The following is a 21,569-nucleotide window of genomic DNA, read 5'->3' on the forward strand; positions in this document are numbered from 1 at the left end:
GGCTGTTTCTGCTCATCATTTACCAATTATTTTTCCTATGTGTTACTCTGTTCTTGACACCCAGGTCTCAGTCCACAGAGATTTGATGTTAGTTTGCTCTGACTAAAATCAGGTGCAAGGTGTGTGGCTTGCTGTGTGAAAATGCCAGCCAGAATGGGGTGAAGAGGAGGGATTGGGATAAACTTGCATCTGTTGTAACTGTTTGAGCAGCCTAATCCAGGCTGTGCTGGGTGTGAGCTAGGCCAGTGGAAATGTGAACACACCTTTGTTTGCCCTTGTCAGAGGGGCTCAAGTGTGTGTGGTTGCAGGGCTGAGGACCTGCCACCTCTCATTGCACATGGCATCCACCCAGCTCTGCAGCATCATTCCTGGGAGCTTTTCATACTTGCCCTGACTTCACAAATAGTATCACTGCTGATCCTGCTTGCTCCTAACTACATAAATGAAATCACATGAGGGCTTCAGGGCAGTGTGAGCCTCTGGTGCCCCAGCTCTGGGCACCCAGGGACAGCAGTGATGTCCCACGGTAGAGCAGGGAGGGTAGTTGGCTGCTAACCTGTCCCTTAGAACTGATTTTAACACCTTTAAAATGTGTTAAATATGCTCATATTTACTTTTTTCTAGATTATATAGAAGTTATTTTTTTACTAGGGGTGAATGTCTCCTTATTTAATTAACTGAGTAATAGATTTAAGTTAACTTTAATTAGATGGAGTGTTGTTTTAAGTTTTCTGTGGGTTGCTGCCAAGCAGGAAACTTCTATGTACCTCTTTGCAAAAGCCTGGCATGGGCCATGCTGAGTTCTGTGAGCTGGGGGTTAAAGCCTCCTGGCTGGAGAGATGGAATTTCCTTTCTCAGGGAGACTGACCATCCTTCCTCCCCTGCTCTTGGGGCAGGATGGGCCATGCCTGCTTCTGGGAATGCTCCTGCTGTGACCCCCAGCCCCAGCCAGCAGGGACACCAACCAACACTCTCCTGAGGAAGGAGGGAAAATGTCTGCTTTGGGGAAAACAAAGGATGAGCTCATGCCCTGGCACAAACCCGGGCTCCCTTCCATGGGAACTTGCAGCTCGTTGTTTGAGGACTGATTTAATAGCAGAAACATGCTGAATGCTGACAGCCACTGTGGGTGCATCAGCCCTGAGCTCTGGGTGCTCAGGCAGCATTTCACACCCAGATATTGGGGTTTTACACTACAAAAAATACTAATCTAATTTACTGGGTGAAAAGGTTACACACACATAGCATGTGCACTTGTGTTTACTTTTGCCTGTTTTATAATATTGCATCATTTGAAAGCAAAGGAGTTTTCTGAGTACCATTGTAACATCTTGAAGCTGTAACCTTTTATGTGAGATTCTCTGTGTGTGTCTTAGGTAAATTAGCATCTTAAAGTCAGTTTTGATAGTCCTGGTGTATGAAAGAGGCAAAAAGAATATTGGGATAAAGGAGGGAAAAATGGGAATGGAAACTTCAGAGCAGTGTTTTCTTCTGTCCAAGTAACTTGAATACTTTGTTTTCATTGAAGGTACATAGGAATTATCCTGAAATGATTACAGTGGGGGTTGGTTTGGGACAAAACAAAATGCTGTTGGATTAAGTGCTAAGACAGACATATACTGAGTTATTTACTTGATAACATCAGTTTCAGTGATGACTGCATTAACACAGCTAAGGAAACTGCTGTTGTGTACTCAGAAGTGCCAGGTGTTTGGAAGCACAGGTGTAGCTCAGTGGTTCTGTTCTTGTCTATCAGGAAAAACAGCTTATCCCCTTTCACTCTTCATTCTGTCTCACTTAAGAGGAATTAACTGCTCTTGGAGGTCACTTGAGTGGAGAGAGCCATCCCCAGTGGCACAAAGAGGGATGCAGGAGGGATGCTCACTGTGGTCCCTCAGGATGATCAGGCTGAAGCAGCTGCTTCCATCCCCTAAAGCAGCTCATGCCACAGAGGGCTGGGAAAGGCTGAGACATGTTGTTGAATCTACCTGAATTTATCTTTTTTATTAATGAGGAACAACAAAAGGTTGGGACAATCCAAACTGAAACAATATATCATCCTGTTGCTTTTGCTATGTTTTCTGGTGCACCTTATCCTGACTTTTACAGAAGGAGGTGTTCAGATGAGCCATGCTGGTGAAGTAGGCACCTTTTGGTTTTAAGCATGTAATATTTTGTAGCCTGAAGCTTAGCTTGTTGCCGGTGAAATTTTTAGTTTCAATTAGCTGCTGATAATGATTATGGAAAGAAAATCAGAAAGTGTGGTATGGTAACACCTGAAAATGCAACAATTCCCCAACTCAGAGAGAGGAGAGTAACAGTAAGGTGGAAAGCATGGTATCAGGGCATAGCCTGTTAAACCCACCAGGTTTGTCCTGTAAGCCAAACACCAGCTGGTGAGTAAAGTGATTCAGTGGAAGCATGACTGAAATGGGAGCAACAGCATCTTCCCTGGGAGAAAGGAGGCAGTCAGAAGAGCAGTGGACACTTGCTGTGATGGTTTCAGGTTTTTTTCCATCTGTAGTGGATATTATTTTCTGTCAGTTGGAAATTTAATCCAACAGCAGCCTGTGCATGGTGGGGATATCAGTCTGACACCTGCACTGAGCAATGCCTCCTGTTCCTGAGCTTGGAAGGTGACCCTGAACACCTGGATCCAGGACAGTCCTCTCTAGGGTTTAGACTGTTGTTGAGCCTAGCTCTAGTGAGGTTGTCACCTGGCAGGAGCTTGCTGCTGCTGCTGCTGGGCAAAGGAGGAAATTTCAAGGCTCTTCTACCAAGACATTCATACAGAGATCTCCTCTGTCTGCTGGGTAAATGCCCCTCACACACTTGATGTTAGAAATGTGCTCTCTGCACTGTGCAGGCAAGATAAATGCAACCAACACATTTTAATCTTGACAGTCTTAGGTAACTTTTTTTCATTGATGTGGATTTTTAAGAAACTGCTGGGGAACCAGGTAGGTTAAAGCCCTGGCATTGCAGCTGGAGTCTCTCCTGAGCTCTTTAATTTGCACAAGGGTGCAGCTTCTCCCTGGAGCTGTGGGAGGAAACATCCATAGGAGCCTTGCTGATGGCCATCCATCCACATGGCTGCTCCAAGGTGGAGACTGTTTGTGTGAGGGATTTGTCCCTGGGTTTAATGTGTATACAGAATCACAGAATGGTTTGGGTTGAAAGGGACCTTAAAGCTCATCTAGTTCCACACTCCTTCCATGCCCAGGGACACTTTCCCCTATCCCAGGTTGCTCCAAGCCCCATCCAGCCTGGCCTTGAACGCTTCCAGGGATGGGGCAGCCACAGCTGCTCTGGGCAGCCTGTGCCAGGGCCTCACCACCCTCACAGGGAAGAATCTCTCCCTAAAATCCCCTCTGTCAGTGTGAAGCCATTCCCCCTTGTCCTGTCACTACATGCCCTGGTGCAGTACAGCCTGTCCTGGGAATATGGGCAGGCTGGGGCTCCACCAGGCTCCAGCTTGAGTCATATTTCATGTGAACATTGTCTGCAGCCTTTTTTCAAAAAGAACATCTGATTTTAAGAATTTGGTCTCTTACTTAGAGAGATCTGAAAAACTAATTTGATATTTAGGTGACAGCTGTGAAAGGAGTAGTGAGAAGGATGTGATGGATAAGGCTTTCCTTCAGACTGTGGTATACATTTGTTAGGATCCAGTTTAAACCCAGAAAAGTGAGGAAAGCGGAGTCTCTGTGTATAAACCACAAAGAACTTTGAAGGTTCAAAATATACCCAAAAACTAGATTAAAACCAAATGAGGCTAAATATTGGTGCCAAAAAATGGATGTATTTTTTATTTAATAGTAAAAGAGGCAGAAAAAGAAAGAGAGAAAAAGAAGTGGGGGGGGGGGGGGAGAGAGTGACAGGGGTTAGGTGGAACCATCACCCATCCAACAATGGGGTCCCAACAATGTCTTGTCTCATTTTGTCTGGTCTGTGGTGGTGTGGGTCCCACATCACACTGCTGCATGCCAAAGAGTGCAGAATTCCATGGACAAATAGGACATTTTGCAATATGCATTAAAAAACAGCCAAGCATGAGAAAATAAATTGGGAGTTTCTGGTTTGTAGGCTGAAAGATTTCTCCTTGATGAGAGTTCGCAGGCCAGCTCTTAAGAAGGGTTTGCAAGCTCAGTTTAAGAAAGGCCATAAAAAGCAGGAAGAAAATCCAGCAAAGAAAAGCAAGTTAGGCCTCGAAAGGGGAAAATCTGAACTGATCTTGAATTTGACAACTGGAAAGAAATTCCATCTGGTTCTGGGTTTCTGAGGGTGAATGTGTGAGTGTTTTGCACTCAGACCTTGCAGAGGTCTCACTGCCTTTGAGAGGAAGAGGAGACTGAGCTCTGGCCTGGGAGCAGCATTTTGTGGTGCAGGAGGAGCCTCTTGATCCCTTTGGATGCTGCTGGGTCACCTGTGGCTTTATAACATGGCTGAGCAAAGGTGAGCTGCTACCACCATGAACATCCTCCTCCCACAGGGACAGAGAGCTGGTGGCACTGCCAGGCAGTGCAGGAAGGGCTCTGTTTCCTCCCCTCCATCAAGGGCCTCCTTTTGGAGAGTGCCCAAGCAATAAGCTTTAGCTTTATAGCAACATTTGGTCCTGATGTACAAATTGCTGAGCTTAACAGGGACGAAGGGGCAATGCTTTACAAACTACTCTGGATTTAAGCAAGTCCATGGAGATGATGGTCTGGAGGAGGTTTCCATTCTGGAAACAGCAGCCAGTTCTGTGCTCCCCAGCAAAGGTCTGGCTGGCACCAGTGTGCACGTGAGGTCAGAGGAGAGGACCCAGCCCTCTCCTGTAGCCACCCTGGACTGAGTGTGAATCTGGCCCAGATAATTAAAGGTGATGGCTTTCTAAAAGCTTTGCTGTCAGTGCTTCCACCCATATGGGCCATTGCTTTTATTCTAAAAAAAATGTTTATGATCCTTCTTTTCCTCTCTGCATCGTAGTTGAGTGTTTTCTTTATTTCCCTTGAAATAATAATCAAAATCTGGAAATTGGGAACACATAGCCTGCTTGTGTGTGTATATATATGGTTCGGTTTTTTTTAAAACTATAAATTGGGGAACAGTTAAAATTATATTATTCCTGGCAGCAAAATTCCTTTTTTAATAGACAATTTGAAGTTATTATGTTGGAAGCAGTTTTCCCCACATGTTTGTGCATGTCTGGTGTGGAGGGAACTGTGCCAGGAGGGCTCCAGGCAGCTTCTGAGGCAGGGGAGTTGCTGGGAGCTTGCTGAAGGCTGCAGGCTTTCAGCTGATGGTAGGAAAAAAACCTCGAAGACACCATCTTTCAGTTCTTAAGTAAGCTTGGTTTTATCAATGGACATTTTGCCTTAGGAAGAACTGAAGAATTGGGCTTTCAAGATCTTTTTCTAGGATCTGGTTTTTACTTCTCTTAGCTGTTGGTTTTTACAAGGTTTGTGAGTGCCAATATGTTCTCCTGTGCACTAGGGATAGACACTTGTTTCTAATTAGTATTTATTGGATTATTTTAGTCAAAAATAAGCTTTGTATCAGAGCCCCACAATATACACTTCATTATTTGTTCACAGGATTGTGTTTTATTTCCCTGCTTGGCTTTTTATCAGCTTCAATCTACCAAAAAGCTGGTGGAAGGCAGCTGTGTTGGGGAGCTGCCCTAGAACAAATTAAACCAGGTTAAACAGATTCCTGCCTCTTACACATCATCTATGTCTTTCATCAGCCCAGGCATGTTTGTGACTCAGATGGCTGGAAATAGCAGCCAACATGTGTCCATGGGCTGTGTCCAGCTTCCTGCTGCTTTTCCCAGTTGCTGGGGTTAACTCCTCTCCCCATTCTGAGTTTTTGCAGGCAAAGCCTGGCTCAGGTGACATTAGCAGTAGGTATTGCTTGGTTTATGGGTGTGGATGGGACTGACTAATAGCACACCCATGTATGTGGAATTCCATGTGTGTGGAATAACACATAGGTAATGTTTGACATCGGTAAAATAGTAAAATAATGTGGAAAATTTGTCGTTTAATGGCATCTGAGTTCCTGACTTGAGGTCATATGACAAAAATATTTCCACAGTTTACCTTGGGACTTGAAAAGCAAATGGAAATATGAATATCAAGCTAAACCCTTGACTGATGTATTTCTCACACTGTAAATGACTAATCTTATTTGGGGAGAAAACCTTCCTAAATGAACGTGGATCTGTGTGGACAAGGGTGGCTGCAAGTGAAAATCCCAGGACTGGTCCCTTGGCCTTGGGGGTTGCACATCCTGCCCGTGGAGCTGCCTAGCCTGGGTTTTTCCTGTTTGGCTGATAGAAATGGAAGGGATGGCCCTGAAGTCAGGAGCACAGCAAGTGCCCTCAGAGTGATGGAACGTGGAATAAGAAGTAGACTCATAGCCTTTCTTTTAAAGAAACAGTACATATGCTTTAAAATATAAAATAAGTGCAGGAGAAATAAATGCAGAATATTTGGCAGTGACTCACTATGGAGAAACAGCAAATTCATTTGATTGGGGACCAAGGGGAGCTGTGTAGATTCGGCACAATTTAACTGCAGCTCAAGGCTGAATTTTCCTTTTCCTGCTGCACATCTCTGTTTTCCACAGCACACATAAAATGTTATTACTGCAAACTGCATGTCCAAACACAGCCCCTCCATGTGTATCACACACTATAAATCTCATGTTTTCTGCTTTCTTTCTCTTCCAGGACAGTGGCCCTGCCCAGAGCAGGAGGTCCATGCCCCATGGAGCTGGGGGCAGCCCTGTGGACAGCAAGCAGATGCTGAACATGCAGCATCACCAACCAACCCGACTGTACACCAACAACAGCTCTGAGTCAGCCCTTCCAGGCCAGCTGAGTGGACTCCATATCACTCCTGCACACAGGTAGGAGCAGGGCAGGGCTTGGCTCTGCATCTGCTGCTGCTCCTGCTAACTAAGGTTCAGGGAGTGCACAGAGGCTGCTGTGCTCCTGAAGCTCCTGAGGTCATGGAATCCTAGACTCACTTCAGTTGGAAACACCTTCAAGATCATCCTCCATAACCATTGACTTAACTCTGCCAAGTCCGTCAGGGTGCTGGGCTGGTCAAGTGTAGGTGGGAGGAGAAAAGAAACTAACCAAATAAACAAAACAAAGCAAAAATAAAAAGGCTTGGAGATGGAAATTTCTGAACAAAATAGGTAGCAACTGCAACATTAAAGTGAAGCTTGTGAAGCAATGCTCAGGTTTGCATCTTGGTGAAGGTGCTCACTCTTCATACCTCTGTTAAGATCCTTCTGTTGCTGATGTGAGTAGGTAGATTAGTGTCCCCTAGGTACAGTCCCCCAGCTGGGATTAATGCCAAGGAATACAAGAGGAGGACAGGTTTAAATTGGGTATTAGCAAAACTTCCTTCAGCAACAAGGCTGTCAAACCCTGGTACAGGCTGCCTGGGGCAATGGTGGAGTCACCATGCTTGGAGGGACTTAACAGACATGTGGGTGTTTCTCCTGGGGACATGGTTTAGTCGTGGCCTTGGCAGTGCTGGGGGAATAGTTTGGCTTGATGATCTTAGAGGGCTTTTCTTACCTAAACAATTCCATGGCTCTGTGAGGGTCACAGACAATAATACTTTGTTTATACTTTGTTTTTTCAAAGTGTATCTCCAAGGCAGGATGGAGGGTGCTGCCCTCGTAGGAGTGGGGATCACCTTGCCACAGACCTAGGAGCCAATACTAGCCCTGGAAGCTGGAGATACTGGCTGAAAGGATGAACTCCAGTAACTGGGATGTTTATAAGTGTAAGATCTGCTCAGTGCAGCTGTCCGGGAGGCTGAGAAATAAATAATGCTCCTAGGAAAGAAAAGGCTTTTGTGTAGCCAAGAATGGTTTGGGTGAATAACTCAGACTTTGAGACAAGCCAGGTTGTGGACTGGGATGCTTTCACATGGCTTATGAGGATCTGATTTATGTTCTTCCAAACTGGCAAAATATCCTGCAAGAAAGTAATGTCTGTATCACATGCAAAGAGAGTTTCTTTTCAGCTTGGGAACTCTGTGTCTGCATGAATCTGCATTTCAGTGATGCAGCAAGCCAGCTCATTCCCTGTGCTGCTCTGGGAGAGTTATTGAAGTTGGAAAGAGGAGAACTGCACAAAAAATAGAGAACAAAATCTGGTATTTTCTGCAAATGAGCCTAAAGCAAGGACATTCACTTGGGTCTTTAAGTAGAATTGGGGCAGGAGCGCATTTTCTTTGAATTCCAGTACATTTTCTTTGATGAGGCTGGCCTGGTGTCATGCTTTGACACTGGCCAAATGCCAGTGTCAAAGTCGCTTGCTTTCAGCTGGTAGAGGAGAGGGGAAAAAGAAATAACAAAGGGCTCATGAGTTGAGATGAAGACTGGGAGAAAACACTCTAAGGGCAAAACAGGTTCAAATTTATAGGTATAAAGTAAATTGATTATTAACAGAGTAAAAGGAGGCTAATGAGAAGTAAAATAAGCCTTTAAAACACCTATTTCCCCACCCCAGCCCTCCTTTCCCAGTGACAGCACAGGACAAAACAGGGTGTGGGAGTTTTGGTCAGCACATCACCTGAGATCTTCTGTTTGCTCAGGGAGAGGAGTCTGTTCTCTGCCATGCCTGGAGTCCCTCCCACAGGCAAACAAGTGTTCCCAAAACTGTTGTGGCCTGGGTCACTCATCCACAGGGTGCAGTCCTAAGGATAGGCTGCTCTAGTTTGGCAGCAAGGCCCTTCTCTGTGTCTCTGGAAGCAGGAGCCCTCTCTCCATTCGGGTCTCCCACTGGATCACAGATTTCTCTACCATCCACCAGCTCTGCTGTGAGCACTTTTCCCATGGGCTGTGAGTGGATCTTCATCCCATGGGATTCCTGCATTACAGGGGGACAGTTTGTTTCATCACAGCCTTTACCAGAGCTTGCAAAGGAATTTTGGCTCCAACACCTGGAGCACCTCCTCCCGCTCTTTGTTTTTCCACTGACCTTGGTGCCACCATGTTGTTTTCCCTCACGCATCCTCATTTCTTCCTCTTCTCTGACTAGAAGAAAAGCTGCTGCTCATAGATACCATTGCCAACAAGTTCCACTAATTCAAAAATTTTTGTAGGATCCCACAGCACTGAGAGGTCGATTTTGTCTAGGTTCTGTGTCAGGGAGTCTCTGGCCGTGTTTTCACCACAGGCCAGGCCCTGCCGCCATGTTTCCAGCAGTGGCGGCCGCGGCCCCAGCGCTGTTTAACGCCTGCAGGGCACGGGGAAGGAGAAGCCACTGCTGCTCCCCTGCCCCTCTGCCCACAGCATGGCTGGGCAGGCAGGGCAAGGCTGACCACGGGCCATGCCGAGGTGGCGGCAGCCATGGCCATGTATCGCCACAGGCCGAGCCAGGGATGGACCCCCACTACAGTGCCTCACTATTCCTGGAAAATCTGCCCCTGCATCGTTTTGATTTTATACTTAAATATGTCATCACAGAGGTGTTACCAACCTCTCTAATTGGGCCAGCAGCATGTCCAACTTCAGAGCCATCAGAGACTGGCTCTGTCAGACATGGTGGAAGCTTCCAGGAGCTTCTCACAGACGCTACCCTTGTGGGGCCCCTCCCTGCTGCTACTAACAAACCAGGCTGTGCCAAATTAACACAGCTGGCCAAAACCTGCCCTTTGCCATTGACAATATGTGAATTGATGTAGGAGTGAGCTGTAGCAGGGTAGAGAAGCACTGGGAGCACATCTGTAGGGTTTGGACTGGCTGGGAGTCACAGGGATGGGTCCATAGCTCTGCACCACCCAGGCTGGTCCTCACCTCCCACAGGGAGCAGAGCTGCTGGAGAGTCACTACCAGAATATGGAGCTGTAGCCATTCTCTGAAGGTGACTTTTGCTGGAGGTTTTTTTCTCCTTCCTTCTTTCTTTCTTTGAAAGTGAATGTTATTTCTTTTGTTTATTTGTTTAAGCAGACATGAATATAACACTGGTGGAGAAAATGATCCAGATGAAAGCTAAAGTATGTGAAGCTGATGGAGTTCAGGGCTCTTGCTGTTTTTACTGGTTTTATAATGACCTTGATGACCTGCTCTATAAAAAGGAAGAGGAGCCCCTTCCCCTGGAGCTGTGCTGTGTGTTGGGGCCTCTGGAGCACAACAGCACTTGGATTCAGGTTTTCTCAGCAGGACATTTAAGCATATACCTGAAATATATTTGATTCCAGACAATGCTTTTCATTTTTTTATGTTTTGGACTGGAATAATGGTTTAAATTGCTGTGTGTTGTCTGTGGATCGCAAATGTTCCTCATACAGAGGAGGAGCAGCTCCAGGCTGAAGGCTGGAGGGAGGGGTTACAGGACAACCCCAATGTCCCCCTCCCTGAGGTGGTTTTCTCTCAGAGTTAAGCTGTGCTCTGTGTTTGTGATGTACCTACAGTAACACCAGCTTCACAGGAAGCACTTGTGGGTGGTGAGGGATTTTGCTGTCCTGCCTGGCACACACTCTTCACATGCCCTTACAAGGGGTGAGTGCATGCCCTGGCCCTACACAGTTAATGAAATGCATGGTTTTTTCCCATTTTATCAATAAATTCCATAGGTAGCAAAGCAATTTACAGCATTTGCAAGCAGCTGCCCTCTTTCCTGAAGGCATCTGGTAACTGGGCCAGCCCTTGCTGTGTTGCTCAATGGGAGCCCAACAGGGAACAAGTTTAACCTCCTCGGTTCAGCAACTGTTCCTGTGCCAGACATACCTCCAGGCAGGGAAACACATGAAAACAGAGGTGCTTAATTGAATCTGTGGGAATGTGGAGATTTCAGTACCTCCCTGATGAGCTGACAGTAGCTGTTTCTGTTTGACTTGAGCCTTTCTTTCTTTGCTTTAAACCAGCATTGACCCCGTGAAGTCTCTCCCACGGAACAGAAATGGGATTGATGTGGAGTCCGATGTCTACAAGATGCTCCAGGATTATGAAAAGCCCATTTCAGAGCCAAAGCAGTCTGGATCCTTCCGGTACTTGCAGGGCATGTTGGAGGCCAGTGAGAATGGTAAGGGGGTTGGCATCCAAGCACTCTCCTGTGAGGAGACCACTGGGATGGCAGGCTTCAAATCAGTGTTTCACATACTCCTGTTTACCAGATTTTGTGGCTGACTTGAGCACCGTGTGAAAGCTGGATTTGTAAGCAGCGTGGCAGCTGTTTTCTGAGATGGTTTATGAGATGTGATGGCCTTAAGCAGTTGTGTAAGATCACTGTTGGAGAACCTGGTCTGGCTTAGTAAATGGCATTTGCATAAGGACGTGGGATGGTCCTCAGCAAGGCAGGGATAGAGATCAGGAGCTCTTGGCTCACTTCTCAGGTCTGTCACAGCTTCCTGCCCATGTTGTTAACACATTAAATAATAAGATCCCCAATCTATACATTTCAGCTTCTTTTTTATTTGCCTTTCACTGTTAAGTCTGTTGGGGCTTTTATGTTCAAATTTTTAGGATTTGCTTTACAATCTTACAGGGCAAGACTCCTCTTTCTGTTTCCTTCCAAGGGCCCCATACTGCAATCATGTGAATCCAGGAACATATCTTTTATGAGAAAATACCAACTGCTGTAAATCTCATTATGGAGCTGTGCGAGGTAGCAAGTTGGGCTGTTGCATTTCAGTTTCTGTTTGTGTAAAATGTTGGACAAGTCTGTTCTTTGACTAGAAGGATGTTGATTCTTGCTTCACAAGAAGCACAATTGCAGGTAACTTCTGATCATCATGGAATTCCACCAGTATTGGTTTTCTCAGTGGGACTGAGCCATAGTTGCAAAGCATGAGGTAGAATCAACCTCAGAAGCACTGGGTATATGATTGTATTTTATATTAGTAATACAGCCCCTGCATTGGCAGTATTAAAGCCCTTGGATTGATGTTAAATACAAGCCTCATTTGGACCTTCAGGTCCTTCAAGACCTCCAGGAGCAAGGACAAATCTGCTGCTTCTCCAGTCTCCTTGTTAGGAAGAAGTAAATGGGAAGTGACTGTGTTAATCCCAATTAGTAATGCTGCTGCCTTCCTCCCTTCTCTGTGCCAGGGAAAGGGAACAAAATTCAAGCTTTGCTGGTTTGCTCCTGCCTCCCCCTGCATCCTGCAGCCCTGGGCTGGCAGAAACCCAGTGCTAGGAGGAAGGGGGAAAGAAAAGGCTGGGGAACAAAGAGGTGCCAGGATAAATCCCCACATCCTGGGACAGTGCAGGCAGTCCTGGATGTGTGCTCATCAGCATTCTCTTGGCTCTAGCCTATCACCAGTGCAACACTGTGTGTTTGACTGCAGCCTGACAGGCTGCTTTTGGTACCAGCCAGTATGGGACAGGCTGGAGCAGTCACTGTCACCTAGGTTCCACCATTCTCCCTCTCAGTAGTGTGGAGGGGATGTGTGACTGCCTGCAGGCACAGCCTCACTTATGCCTTGGTCATTCCAACACTCTTTATTTCACAAGGGATGAGAAATTAGGTGAAAAGCATCTCTGCTTGGCATGAAGCTCTGTGATGTTCCAGCACGTTTTCAATCCTAAGTGTTCCTGCTGGGTTTGTTTTACAGCTGCCACCCCTGCTCCTTTTTCCTTAAGCCTAAAATTACACATTTTGACCTGAGCCTGCTCTGCATTGTCCTTTTAAAGTCAAGCTCTCCTCTCCCAAGGAGCTGAGTGTCTTGGACAACGACCTGTTTTATATAGAATGTGTTCCTACTGGAAGCATTTTAGCCCTATCCCACACCCTTAGGAAGCAGTGCCCACCCTCATATACACCCATAACCCAGAAAGGACAAAAAACTCCAGCCATAACGTGGATGGCATGGTGGAGGCTGTGGAGTTCAAGCATTTTACTGCCTTGCTGAAGACCATAAATCACCATGAGACTGGGCTGGTAAATAGAAGGAAATTATACACAGTTCAAGAAGATGGGAAGCAGCCTTCTCTGCAGGGTTCGTTTTGCTGTAAAATCCCTTTTTTTTTTTCCCCCTTCTTGCCTTTTTTAAGCAGCTTATCCAAGCACTCTGCATGAGAGGCAGTGACAGCTTAACTGTTAAATGTTGGCAGATGAGCCTGTCTAGTCCAAGCATGCTGTGTCTCATGCTGGGGGAAGCCAACAGCTTGAGCAGTTGCTTCAGTTTATTCCCAGCGAGGCAGCGGAAGGATTCACCAAGGGGCTTGGCTGGAGCCAGCCAAGTACTCCTCTGGTGGAGTAGCCCTGCTCTGCTCTTGGGCAGGCACTCCTGCATGTATGAAAGCTCTTTCATAGAGCATTCATGCTCTTTCATAGAGCATTGCCAAACACTGTGTTGTGTTTTGGGGAGGTGGGGTCTGGTGGGAAGTTGCTCCTTTTGGTTTTACCCCCTCAACTGGAACTGCTGGCAGCGTTGGCCTCTGTGTCAGAGCCATGGAGCCATGGCTGGAGAGAGGGGCTGTGGTGGGAAGGTGCCTGTACACCCCAGGGGATGAGTCAGGGGTGCACCCTCCTTCCCATCTGGGCCCAGGACAATAATTACTCCTGAGACACACTAGATGGGGGAGCAGGAGTCGCTTTTCTGAGTAATGCCCTTCAGAATGTATCTGTGCTGTGACCCTGCCCCAGGGCTGTGAGCAACCAGCAGGGATGATGTACCAGGCTCCAGGTAGCAAATTAGAACTCTGGAGAATGACTTGTTCATCCAAGAGCTCCTCTGCTGCTTTTCCAAACTGTGAGCCAGGTGGTCCTTCTTCATGAGCCTTTCCTTTCTATGACCTTAGGCAATCACAGAGGAACCATAGATCAATATATGCCAAACAGACCCCAGTCAGTTGTCAGCTGTGGAAAACCATGCAGTCAGTACTGGAAGCTTTTAAGTACCCCAGGAGTTGGCAACAAGCATGTTGGTGTTGTCCAGAATTGGAGGGCAGATGGTAGATGGTCTGTAGGGAGTGGGAGCAGCAACACTGAAAATTCTGCTATGATATTTTTCATATGCACAAAATCTTCATTGCTTTCTTTCCTGTTGTTGGACCTTTATGAAAGGAGGCCTGGTGCCTCAGAAGACCTTACCTTCTATCACAGTATTTTGATTTATATTATTTGAGCTTAAATGTGTGCTCTAGGAAGAAAAGTGCATGTGATTCTGTTATTGTTTGGTTCAATTTGCCTCATTCTCTGAAATTCTTTTATGGATGGAACTTTTTTTTTTGGCAGGGGATGGGGAGGAGTGACTTTTCTGAGCTCTTCACTTTATGATTTTTAACTAAGTACTATTATAGCCAAATTAACCTCTCATCTCTAGATCACAGCTGCTCTGCATTTTGACAAGGTCTATGTCTGTTGACCTGGTGCTGTCCTGGAACTTCCAAAGGTGTTGCAGGTCCTGTTATGACAGGCAGGCTCATCTGACTCTGTGAGGGAAAAGGAAAAAAAAAAGGAAGAAGAAGAAAGAAGAGGGGAAAAAACAGCTCTGAGAGGCCAAGTTTTTAATCTGTGTCTTTATAATTCTTGGCAGGTGAAAAACTCGACAAACTGAGCAACCCCCGGAACATCAAGTCCCCGGTGCCAAAGCTTGGTGGCCCCATGTCTGGGCTGCAGATGCTCCCTGAGTGCACCCGCTGCAGGAATGGCATTGTGTAAGTGTTCTGCCTCACCAGAGCCCCTGTGCAGTGGGGACAGTGACACTGGGACGTGGCTGGGTTGGGTCCTGACCAGCACGTGGGTTAGAATTTATAGCAGAATACCTTGAATCCCTTTCTAGCTTTTTCTAGCCATATCTAAACCTGAGCAATGCAGTTTGGATTGCCCCTTTTAAGGGAATCTCACAAGGGATGATTTATGGGATGGTTTGTGCCCTGCTTATCATAGTAGCTGCCCAGGGACTATGAATAGCACCACGGCACCAAGCACTCCTTCACTGCCTTACAAGGGTTGTGGGAGAAACACCTTGAGTGTTGAGAAGACGACAGCTGTTTTGTTTGTTTCTTAGAGTTACACTCTGACAGATGGATGTTTATTTCAGATAGTATAGGTGGTTTTATGCTTTGTTTGTTGTAATTTATGACCTGTTGTAATTTATGTTCTGCTGTAATTTACATCCAGCTCAAGCCAAATTTGCTGGCTGAGTGTGAGCTGTGCACATGCCTGCAGTGGTATTATTGCTGGTGCTGTGAGTGAGGGTCTCTGCTCCACAAGTCATAGTGTCTGCAGGTGCTCAGCCCCAGTCCTTGCAGATGCTGGCTGATTTTCAGATCCAGGCTGAGTGTAGATATTTAAGGCTGTGTTTTGCACCAGGCTGTGGAGCAGTGCTGCTGGGTGTGGAGCACCCTGCCTGCAGAAGCACAGTGAAGCCACACCTGGAGTGAGGTGGCAGCTTTGGGTGGGCTGAGAACCCCTGATAACACCCTTACATGTCCCTGCATGCTGCTTTCCTCCACTTTACTGTTTCACTTGAGGCAGCAGGAAAAGCTGTTCATGCTCCTCGTTCCTCCACCTCACTCGAGCTCTCCGGATCTCTCTCAGGGGCACCATTGTCAAGGCTCGGGACAAGCTCTACCACCCTGAGTGCTTCATGTGTGACGACTGTGGCCTCAACCTGAAGCAGAGGGGGTATTTCTTCATCGAGGAGCAGCTGTACTGCGAGACACACGCCAAGGAGAGGGTTAAGCCCCCCGAAGGATATGACGTGGTGGCTGTTTATCCAAACGCCAAAGTTGAACTCGTCTAAGGCTGGGCTGTGCTCTGGAGAGGTGGGGTGGCCCACCCACGTCCTCCTGCCAGCTGCAAGCACTGGGGCTGTAATCAACCCCCATGACCAAAGCCCAAGTTCAAATGCCTTTTCCTAGATAAAACCGTTTACACTTGGGATCTCCAGGGAATGGTGTTGAAAGCATTCAAACAGGTTTTACCCTTCTTTTTGACACTCTGCTTTTTGCTGTGTTGGGTTATTAGTCTGTGCTGTAATCTTATCCGAGATCTGTGTAAATATTGATTAATTCTCTACTCTCTTTCATATAAAACCTGTATTCCTTTTTTTACTTTTTTTTTTTGTGCCCTCCTTCTACTGAAGATGTTTTAGATGTTTTAAAAGCTCAAAGAAAATAAGGCACTTTACAAAAGAAGCTGTCTCTTATGTCCTGACCCTAATCTCCTGTCCTGTGGCTGCCCCAGTGATTAAAAACCAACCCCTGAGAGTCAGGACAGTACCAGTGGGTGCCGCACTCAGCTGCATCCCAGCAGATGTGCCAAGGAAGGGTGGTCTCTTAAAACAGTAATTACAGTGAGACTCTTTGGACCAGGGCAGTGCAGTTTGAGGCTGCCAAGGACTGATTCAAGTTCCCAAGAGATCTCCACACTGAGTGTGTCATGGGGCCTTTTTCTTCCTCCTTCTACTACTAATTCCATTATTCTGTTATCTAATGGCTCAAGCACACCTTGAAAGGACACTGCAGCAGCCTGGAGCATCCTTTGATTATCCCCACCTCCTACATTTCTGCCCACAGCTGCCTTTGCTTTGGCCATTGTGACTATTCCCCAATTTTTGCTGTAGTTTTACAGTCCTTTATTTCTAAATCCTCAGATTGCTGCTATCTGGGTCTGCCTCCCAGCAGAGAGGGGGTGATAAAATCCCTCCAGGCACTTAGGGAATAACCAGAGCTTGGGTGAGCCCCAGGTCCCAGGGCAGCAGGATTGTGTTTATACCTATCTCCCAAGGCTGTGCCTTCAGCCAGGTCCATCGTCCACTTTATTTGACAGGGAAAAGATTTAGTGGCTCTTGAAATGTTTCTTTGTTAGAGAAATGTGGTTTTTTTCATGTTAGAGGAAGAAGAGAGGGAGCTGACTTGGGAGATAGGTATATCTATCTGGGTATACCTATAGATATAGGTCAAAAGTGCTGGGTGCTGCTGTGCAAGGTGATGGGAGCTGTGTCTTTGGTACCACGAGGTTATTTCTGCTTTGCAACAGCCTCAGTCTTCTTCCTCCTTATTTTGAGAGAGAAAGGATGTGGGGGAGAAAAAGAAAGGCTTGTGCTTGCTTTCCTTCCATGGAAAAGGAAAATAAGAAATGGAGTGATGGGAAAAGCACCCCTTTCCCTACTGGTTCTCCATAAGAGAGAAAACTGGGGATTGGAGGAGAGTTGGGAACATGATCCTAGTTGAGGCTGAGCAGGTAATTTCTTCCTACACGTTCTGCACCCCAGAAGGGATTTTAGGGTGCTATTGGTCTCCATCTAGACCTCTTCATGCTTTGCTTTACAGGGACACAGCAGCTCCTGCCCCATGTCCTGCAGCCTCCCAGCAGCCTGGGCTCCCTCCAGCTGGGTACCACAGAGATGCTGGCTGTGTGCATTCCTGCTAGCAGGGGGACATCCAGAGGACATCCTCCTCCTTCTGCCATCAAGAATTTTTAATTATTAAAGTACAAGAAATGTGGAAATTTTATCACAGTGCTGAACCACATTTTTCTTGTATTTGCATGGTCTTGCTTGGTCAGTTGGACCCTCTGAATGGGGGAATGTTTGGGACAAGTGTAAAGGAGGAGATGGTAATCAGGTGGGAAGTATTACTGCCCTGGTTTGCAGGGCTCTGCTTGGAGCTCCTTGGAGTGCCCTTGTCAGAAACATTTATTCTGAATTCCTCTGTTATCCTTATACATTGCTGGTTTGAGCTTTGGTGCCTGTAGCTTGAAAGTTCAGGCTTCACCAAAATCCAGGACTGAACACAGCCCAGCTGCATGATGGAAGACTCCCAGCATAAATGGCACAGGATGCCCTTCCCTGTTTCCAGGCAGGCAGTTGGAGATACCAGTGGTGCTGTTTGTCACTCCCTGGGGCTCTTGTCCCCATTTGACTCTACCTGCATGGTGGCCACGTCCTGCAGGATGCCAGGAATCTGTAGCCCTGATACAGGGAGCACCAAGAAGTTCATAAGTGGGTTCATTGCTCTCATTTTAAGCACCCAGCTGAGCAGGCTGCTGGCCTTGGTGGGCACCCTTGGTGGTCTTGCTTGGCTGCCACACCAATGGGAATGCTGGGCATGGAGCTGTTCTTCTGATGATCCCAAGTTCCCTCAAATCAATATTTCCACATGGCATCTTATGATACCCTTTCTTAGGAGTAATCCATTCACCTGATCCCCCTGCAGAGCTTGGAGCTGCTTTACACAGGCCCATCTCAGGGCACATGGTTTCCTGGCTTCAGGCCACCCTGTTCCTGTTGTGAGGCTTGCACAACAACTTGAGGAGCAGCCACAAGTGTCACCTTCTCTGTCACCAGATAATGCTGTTAAACTCTGTAAAATGTGGGGAGGGTACTGTTTGTATGAAACAAAAAATAAAATTGTATGATGGGTTTTGTCTCACATCACTTGGCCTTTGCCTGGTCTGTATGTGTGGGGGTCCCCTGGCGTCCAGGTGAGAAGGACACTGGATAAACTTCAAAAAGCATCTTGGAGATACAAATTGCATCTTCATGCCAGTGCAAATGTGAATTGCTTTCCACATTTCATTGAGAGCTTGTTTGAGGTTTGGTCTGTTTTGGGGGAGTTGATGTGGGTTTTTTAACTTGAGACCTTCCTGGGAGTCTACATCCTATCAGGTGTGGAGGTGGGAAAGGCCACTGTGTCTCTGTGTGATCGCCCACTGGTGCCTGGCTCCTCTCCACCAGTGGGACCCAGCTCACCTTGTGATGGTCCAGAGCTTTGCTGCCTCTGCTCCTGCACAAGGCTGAAGAATCAGTGGTTTTGGTGATGTTTAATCAGCCACAGTGACACTCCAAGGGATCCTTCTCCCACCTGATGTCCCAGGCTGTCACCAGACTGGGATCCACAGTTCTGCAGTGCTGGGGGTGTTGCTGCTGTCGCTGCTGGAGTGAGCTGGGCCTTCCCAAGGAGAGGTTACTGCTGGCCCCTGGAGTACAGAAGCCCACTGGGTGGTGGGAGTGTGGGGGATTGGGAGGGGAGGGCAGGCTGGGGTTAGCAGCTGTGTCAGAGGGATGTTTGCTTCTGTAGCTCAGTCTCTGTGGGTTTGGCTTTAACAGTTGATTGGGATTCAAACCACTGGTGTGTGAGAAAGTCAGAAGAGGTGTGAGGTAAGTGCCTCCAATATTTAACCTAAAAGGTTTGATTTGGCAGCTGTTCACATATAGAAATTGTTGTCTGTATGTGCCTAAAACATTTAAAAGACAAAACCTCTGAGGCTCTGCATGTGGCAGAAAAAGTTTCCATAGGGGAAAGAAAAAGTTTCCAGTGTGGGTCTGTGTGATTCTATGTCTAATTTGTACACATATTCAAGTAATTAATATGGTTATGACTCTCCAATTAGTGGCTTTTCTATTCACCCTTGAACACACACATGTGTTGGATGTATTTCTGTGGTTTAGCCTCCACCATCCCCAGCCCTTCTCCCCTGGGCATTGATGCTGGGGGGCCTCAGCCCCTTGGGGGGATCCCCACTGTGAGACTGAGGGGTACAGAGAGCCTGAGCAGCTCTGGGGCCCCCCAGACCCTCTGCTGCCCACACAGCTACTCTGACCAGCCCAACACTGGGAGCCTCCTCTCTTCTTCAGGAAAAAGAGGCGCAAGCTCCACCGTGATGAAGCACAGCATTTATGAACTAAATGAGGTGGGACCAGGGCCAGACTGATGCAAGTTTTAATTGTTTAACTTTTTCCATGTATCATTAAAGTTTCTTACTTAGCCAGGCATTATTTCCACCACCACACCCCGCTCTGCTGCAGCTTTTGTTTGGAGTTGTTTAATTTTGCTTTTGTTACTACTGGTCTGCCCCAGGGACTGAGAAAATCTCAGCTTGTCCATTTATCTGAGGATAAATGTTCTGTGCCATAGGAGGGGGATTGAGGGGAAGAGGCTCTTTGGAAAAGTTCCCTCTCTTCCCTTTCTCATGTATGAAGGAAGCTATTTTCATTACTTTAGGGAGGAAAAAAATCTTCCCTTTACACATATAGTAAAACCCAGAAAACTGCTCCTGATTCTAGAGAAACTTATCTGCAAGTTGTCTCTGTCTCTCCCCAGCAAACACTCTCAGAGCTCTTTCAGCTAGAGCTCTCCCCCAGGACATTTAAATATTCTGAATTTTTAGGTAGTCCTAAAGCAGTTGCTCGTGCAGGGAGCCCAGTGGGGAGGGCCTGGGCTGGGCCAGAACTGATTTCAGAGCAGTTCAGGTGCACAGGGCCGCACTTCACTCTGCAAAAGTTCTGCTCAAGCCTGGTTCAGGCTTTTGCCTTTATTAATAACTACTTTCTGAAGAAGCACCTTAGTCCTGCACTCCCAAACCTGAAGGGTTGCAGGAGGCCAGTGATGAGTGTGTCCTCTCCAAACTGATGGAGTCTGAGGAGATGCAAGCTGCTGGCACTGTGGCACCATGGGTTGGGAGGAATTGGGCTCACCAGTGGGACATGGACACCACCACTGGAAAATCCAGCTGGAGTGGCTCTCCAGAGGCCACTCACACCTTGCTCCTGTCCCCAGGCAGCACCAGCCACCATGACCCTCCCAAGAGGTGTCCAACCTGTCCTTGGAATGGACAATCCCAGCTCCCCAGGCAGCACGTCCCAGGGGTTTTCCCAACATTGGGGGAATGCAGGGGATGTAAAGGAGGGCATTGGATACATGATGTGCAGAGGAATGTACGGGATCTGTATGGGATCTGGTGGTAAATGGGTGTGCCTGGGCTGCAGGGGGCTATAAAGGATGTGTGGGGGCAGATGGGCTACAGGGGGCTATAAAGGGTGTGTGGGGGTAAATGAGGGGCAGGTGGGCTGCAGGGGGCTATAAAGGATGTGCGATGGGGATGAGGGGCAGAGGAGCAGGCTGGCTGCAGGGCCATGGGACAAGGCAGAGCTCCATCCCTGCGCTGCGCTGTCTCCTGCTCCATCTAGTGATGAAAACTGAAATATCCAGCGGCTTCCAGCAGGATGGGACAAGAGCCAGCTCTGTGAGGAGTCCCGGCACGGTGAGGAAGCTCCCGAGCGAGAACATCCAAATCCACCCAGAGGGCAGCACTTCGGGAAACGTCCGGCAATGATTTCTCCGGGAGAGGTCGTTTTACACCGGAGTGATGGGCTTGAGCATCTCCTCTCTTCTCTGGCAAGACCTCTGGCGTTTCTTTGCTCTCCTGCAGCCCTGACCCACATCACTGAGCTCTGACCCAAAGGCTGGGGGCCAGGGAAGCAGAACGTGCTCCTGCTGCACAGAAAGCGTGTGCTGGTCCCCAGCAGGGCCAAAGCAATGTGGCCAAACTTCCCCTGCTGGAGTGACATTGCACCAGGCAAAATTACTGAAGTCCTTCCTGAGTGGTGGATAGGCTTGAGAAAGCTGACTGCCCTTGAGAAGGTGGGCTCTGGGAGGGTTTATCCCAAATCCTCACACACCTGCTAAAGACAGGCATCCTCACTCCATCTCTTTTACAGGATTCCTACCACAAATAAGATGAAAAATCATTCACACCATATGTTTGTCTGCTGGGCCCTGCTTAGGAGGAGAGAAGTTCATTCATCACTACCAGGAGCTGGGAAGTGGTGGCCATAATGCCCCTGAGAGCTCCAAGTCCCGCAGGCTGGATTTGAGTGAGCCTC

General features: G+C 47.4%; 1 protein-coding gene across 1 annotated transcript in view; it reads left to right on the top strand.

Annotated features, from left to right (window-relative positions):
* The window catches only part of PDLIM4 (PDZ and LIM domain 4), a 42,856-nt gene extending 26,044 nt beyond the window's left edge, over positions 1–16,812 (top strand). The window contains exons 4-7 of the mRNA XM_054288100.1: positions 6,716–6,894; positions 10,878–11,035; positions 14,493–14,613; positions 15,500–16,812. Coding sequence (XP_054144075.1) covers positions 6,716–6,894; positions 10,878–11,035; positions 14,493–14,613; positions 15,500–15,704 — 663 coding nt within the window. The 3' untranslated portion in view covers positions 15,705–16,812. The remainder of the gene's footprint in view (positions 1–6,715; positions 6,895–10,877; positions 11,036–14,492; positions 14,614–15,499) is intronic.
* Positions 16,813–21,569: the final 4,757 nt, after the last annotated feature.

The sequence above is a fragment of the Melozone crissalis genome, unplaced genomic scaffold, assembly GCF_028551555.1.
Source record: "Melozone crissalis strain CALT ecotype California unplaced genomic scaffold, PUWL_Pcris_2 ptg000061l_1, whole genome shotgun sequence".
NCBI classification, from domain to species: domain Eukaryota; kingdom Metazoa; phylum Chordata; class Aves; order Passeriformes; family Passerellidae; genus Melozone; species Melozone crissalis.